The sequence below is a fragment of the Hevea brasiliensis genome, chromosome 16, assembly GCF_030052815.1.
Source record: "Hevea brasiliensis isolate MT/VB/25A 57/8 chromosome 16, ASM3005281v1, whole genome shotgun sequence".
Taxonomy (NCBI): Eukaryota; Viridiplantae; Streptophyta; class Magnoliopsida; order Malpighiales; family Euphorbiaceae; genus Hevea; species Hevea brasiliensis.
Window position 1 is genome coordinate 40,575,014 of NC_079508.1, and position 5,587 is coordinate 40,580,600.

Sequence of the window (5,587 nt, forward strand, 5' to 3'; positions counted from 1 at the left end):
TGCAAGCCAGTCCCAATTACAAGGATGCCTTGGCAAAATCTATTTTGTTCTTTCAAGGTCAAAGGTCTGGGAGAATCCCTGCATCCCAACAAATCACCTGGAGGTCCACTTCTGGCCTCTCCGATGGTTTCCTTGCCCATGTATGTTCTCACTTTCATCATTTTTTCAACTCTTTCTTTTATAGCATCCATAATATTTCAAGCTTGTTGCGAATAAGTGTATTGAATATTTTTCCTTTCTTGAAATTTGTGGTTACTGGGTTTTAAACTATGTGTCATTTTGTAACAGGTGGATTTAACTGGAGGCTACTATGATGCTGGAGACAATGTGAAATTTAACTTCCCAATGGCCTTCACTACTACAATGCTTTCATGGGGTACCCTTGAATATGGGAACAAAATGGGCCCCGAACTTCAAAATGCACGGACTGCAATTCGTTGGGCCACAGACTATCTTCTGAAATGTGCTAGAGCCACCCCTGGAAAACTCTACGTTGGTGTAGGTGACCCGAATGTCGATCACAAATGCTGGGAGAGGCCTGAGGATATGGACACTGTCCGTACAGTATACTCAGTGTCTCCAAGCAACCCTGGCTCAGATGTTGCCGGTGAGACTGCTGCTGCGCTAGCGGCTGCGTCGATTGTTTTTCGGAAAGCTGATCCAGCATACTCCAAGTTGCTATTGAGCACTGCTAAGAATGTTATGCAATTTGCATTGCAATATCAGGGTGCTTATAGTGATTCACTTGGATCAGCTGTTTGCCCTTTTTATTGCTCATATTCTGGCTATAAGGTACATAAACAGAGAATTCAATAATAATTGTCTCATAATGGCCCAGTCTAATGCAAATTGAAAATAGACCAATTTTAGAAAATTTGTTAGGCACATATTAGGCAATTATGTGGACATAATAATGATATATTGTTTAACCGAAATGGTACCTAACCCATGATTTGTTTCTGTTTTCCAGGATGAGCTGCTATGGGGAGCAGCGTGGCTATTCATGGCAACAAATCAAAAGCACTACTACGATTTGTTGAAATCCTTGGGAGATGATGACCAATCAGACATTTTCAGTTGGGACAATAAGTATGCTGGCGGTCATGTCCTCCTATCAAGGGTAATTTACAAATATATATAATCATGCCAGTAGAAAAACTCTATATTTTTGTACTAAAATTATCGTTTTCCTCTGCAGAGAGCTCTGCTCAACAATGACAAAAATTTTGAGCAGTATAAATTAGAATCAGAAAATTTCATGTGCCGGATTTTACCCAACTCTCCCTCTACTTCCACACAATACACACGAGGTAAAACCACATACCATTTCAAGTTTGTTCAATCATACGTAATTTAGCTTTGCCCTTCCATCGTAGGCTTTGATTTTAGATCTGCACTTCCCACAGAAGTGGGTGGAACTAGTGGAGCATTGCAAAATATAAGTACATATATCTAATAATTTTCAATAATCTTTGTATAGAGTATATATAAATATAAATTTAATAATTTGTTAATAATATATAGATCATCCATAACTTAATAATTCTATTGAAGTGCAGGAGGGCTTATGTACAAGCTTCCTCAAAGTAACCTTCAATATGTAACATCCATAACATTTTTGCTCACAACCTATGCCAAGTACATGAAAGCAACAAAGCATACCTTCAACTGTGGCAATCTCTTGGTCACCCCAAATTCCCTCTTGAATGTTGCAAAAAGACAGGCAAGTCATTATTACTCTTTTAATTATTTCTAAATTGCTCTATTATGTCATTGATTTTTTTTTTTTTAAATCTTATAGGTGGACTACATACTAGGGGTGAACCCATTACAAATGTCATATATGGTAGGATTTGGGCCACATTATCCAAAGAGAATTCACCACAGGGGATCTTCATTGCCATCTCTAGCAAGCCACCCACTAGTTATAGGTTGTGATGGAGGTTTCCAGCCCTTTTTCTATACAGCAAACCCTAACCCTAACATCCTAACCGGAGCTATAGTCGGTGGCCCAGACCAGAATGATGGATTCCCAGATGACCGATCTGACTATAGTCACTCAGAACCTGCAACATATATCAATGCTGCCATTGTTGGTCCTTTGGCATATCTTGTTGGGAGCACTAGTATTTAATAATGGGAAAATTCTTGCTAGCTAGTTACTGTTCCTTGTAAATATTAGCCCTGCTTTGTCCCAAAATGGAGTCTTGCTCGCTAGGGTTTTTACGATGGATGCCTAAGTTGATATCCTATTTCTAGAGAAAATAATCAAAACAATTAGAACAATAATTTTATAACCTCTTGAAAATTTAAATAGAACTTAATTTCTTAATGTTTTGTGATGTGATTTAATATCAAAGTTGCTTGGCAACAAATTTGATTATCAATTAAACTAATTTGATTGGTTGGATTAAATTTATAAAACATTAACTTAATAAGTTTATTGCACGTTGTGTTGAATGTTAATTATTTTATTTTAATGTTGAAATATTATATTTATGTTTTTATTTTTTTAAAATTATAGTATTAAATTTTATAATAATAATAATAATAATAATAATAATAATAATAATAATAATAATAATAATAATAAAGTAAAGCTCAATTTTGCCTTTAAATAACATTTTTACTCAAATTAATCTATATATATATATATAAGTTAAAATACAAAAATTGCTTTATAAAACTAAGCCATTTAAATTATTAATACACTTAAAAATTTGTTACATATCACATTTTATAATCCACATGGCTTAATAATTTATCCACAAATATTAATTATTTTAAAATTCAATTAATCCTCTTTAATTTTAAAATTTCAATCTTCATTTTCCTTTTTTCTTTTTATCTATTTTACTTTTTTCATAATATTTTATTTTTACTTTTTTTATCCTTTAATTGGTATAAATGAACTCATTTAAAATATAAAACAAATCATTTATCAAAATTAAAAATCATATTTATATAAGTTACTATTAAATAATTTATTTATTAATATTAAAAAATAAATTTATTTATCATTTCTCTTGAATATTGAGTATATGACTTATTAAAGTTTATAACAATAATTTATTTGTTTTATTTTTTTATTTTTTTTATTTTTTAATTATTTAATTTTAATAAAAATTTTAATTGTATTTAATTTAATTAACTAAGAACAAAACTTTATAATATGATTTTGAAATATAAAATTTTATAAAAATAAATACTAAATTATATATTAAAATAAAAAAATAAATAAGTCATGCAATGTGCAATTAAAATGACTAATTTTAATTTAATTTTAAAGTCATCTAAACTTTAGCAAAATAGAAATTAAAATAATAAATTTTTTTATATTTTGACTAATAAAATATTAATTTTATATTTATAAAAATTAGATTATTTACAATTTTAATTAAAATAAGAAAAATAAAAAGAGCACTATAACATAAATTCAAAATCTCCAACACCAAAAACATAGAAATTAAAAACAACAAAAACACAAATCATATCAAGAACAAAGATCATCCTCATCTGCTTCTTTGTGCTTCACCAACTTGGGCTTCGGACGGCATGGTGCTGCCCATGGAAAGGCTGTGGATTGATGGGCGTTGCACAGAGGGAACCCATTGCGTTAGAGGGCGGCTGTTAGCATGAGCCAGCACCGTCGCCGGCCTTGCCATAGTCAGAAATGCTTGCAACAAGGCCAACAACGGCGCTCGACTTGGATACTTTATTTCATAAGTTCATGAAATCGTTCAAGCAATACGGTGATGAATAAAATATCATTCTCATAAGAATTAAGCTTAAGAACAAAAAGAAATATGTTAATTTCATTAATATCTAAACTATCAAAATTAAGTAAAAATAAAAATTTAAGCAAACTAAAATCTAAAATTAATTCAAAAGAATTCGATGAAAGTTGATTCTAATTCAATTAACAAAGTACTAGGATGTATCTAATTTCACTTAGTCCAATTTACTAATTCCAGTTAAATATGGTTAATAATTTAAATTTAACTATTAATGCAAGGATTAATATAATAGTCCTAAATATTAATGCAAGGATTAATATAATAGTCCTAAATTATCTAATAAACTTTCCTGAACCTTATTAAAAATACCAATTAAAACCCATACCCTATTTCTCAATAACAAAGCAGATTTTAGTTAATTCTTTATGAACATTGGTTATTCAAAAATCCCACAGATCAAATCTTCCACTTTCGCTTCAATTGTCATTGTTTCTATGATACTAATTATTATCTCGGGTTTATAATCTTCCTTCCCAGTATAAATTATAAATCAAAATCAACTAACTAATATAACACTTAAAGCCATTAAGCTCAAATTACAAGCACTTGCATTAATAGAGAAAATTAACTCAAAGTACTAATTAAAATTAGAACCAAACTGCATCAAACACACTAGTATGAAATTTAGTTCCTCATCATCTCAAATTCAAAACGCAAGTTGAATTTAAAAAAAAAAAATTATAATCATCCTAACAATAAACTCTTCTAAAGTAATTAAAGAAAAGATGAGAAAGAAATAAAATTTTGAAAAATTACGAGAGTTGATGATCTCCTAGAAACTTCAGGTTTACAAGTCTCCCAAAATCTCTTCCCAATTTGATTCTCAGCCCAATAGTGTTTCTTTTGAGAGTTTGGAAAGCCAAGATTCCTCCTCCATAATGACGCTTTTATGAAGGGAGAAGAAGCTCTATTTTACAAGGCTATAATCAGGCCGTACACCTATCCTTTTTCTCACGACGTAGTCGTGAGATGCTCACATGGAATGGTCTTTGACAATTTTGATGTTTTCTTCTTCTCCCGAGCAAGTTTCAGGGTTAGAGTTAAATGTTCTCAATTCCCACAATCAATTTAGTATATGGGATGAGGGAAGGGTAAGTAATAGAAGGATAAGTAATAGTAAGGAAAGGGAAGGGTAAAGAGGATTATAATAAAAAAAATCTTATGCTTGGAAAGGAGTAAATTAATAGAAAAGCAAGAAGAGATAATATATATTATTTATATTTAGGAAGAAGTGAAAGAGGGGTAAATTTAAGAGGTATATAAATAGAAATATTCATAACTCTTATTTCTCTCTCCTTACACCCTAAATTGGGATGTAAAAAAATTAAGATTTGAGGAGTAAGAGAGGGCAAGGCTTATCTTTGCTAACCCTTATCCTCCATTAACTCACATCTTCCAAAATAGGGGTAAAATAATTACTTACCCCTCCTTACCTTTATTTATTCCCTCCCTCACCATCGTTCAAATAGACCCTTAATCTTCTTTAGCATGCCAAGTTTGAGGATCTTCACTTGAATTAACCCTTGGAGAATTTCACTGAAGCTTGATGCCCTCATAATCACATCACAAGGGTGAATGATGCGATTTTTTTATGCTAAATATATGTGCTCAAATGCTCTTTTCTTCAAGTTTTGCACCCATACAAAGCTTTCATCTCCAAACTGGCACCAAAAACACTAAAATTGAGTTAAAACCATAGAAATAAGATTTCCTTTGATTAATTTGACAAACACACATGAAAATCACTACAGACATAAAAATGTTAAAAACTAATAAAGATAAAACTATAA

At 30.9% G+C, this 5,587-nt stretch overlaps 1 protein-coding gene across 1 annotated transcript; it reads left to right on the forward strand.

Moving 5' to 3' along the window:
• The first annotated feature begins 288 nt into the window (after positions 1 to 288).
• LOC110653046 (endoglucanase 9-like) lies at positions 289 to 2,134 on the forward strand. Its single transcript, XM_021808664.2, has 5 exons — positions 289 to 792; positions 971 to 1,120; positions 1,199 to 1,310; positions 1,560 to 1,723; positions 1,802 to 2,134. Exons 1-5 carry the CDS (start codon positions 346 to 348, stop codon positions 2,132 to 2,134), a joined length of 1,206 nt encoding a protein of 401 aa, XP_021664356.2. The 5' UTR covers positions 289 to 345.
• Positions 2,135 to 5,587: the final 3,453 nt, after the last annotated feature.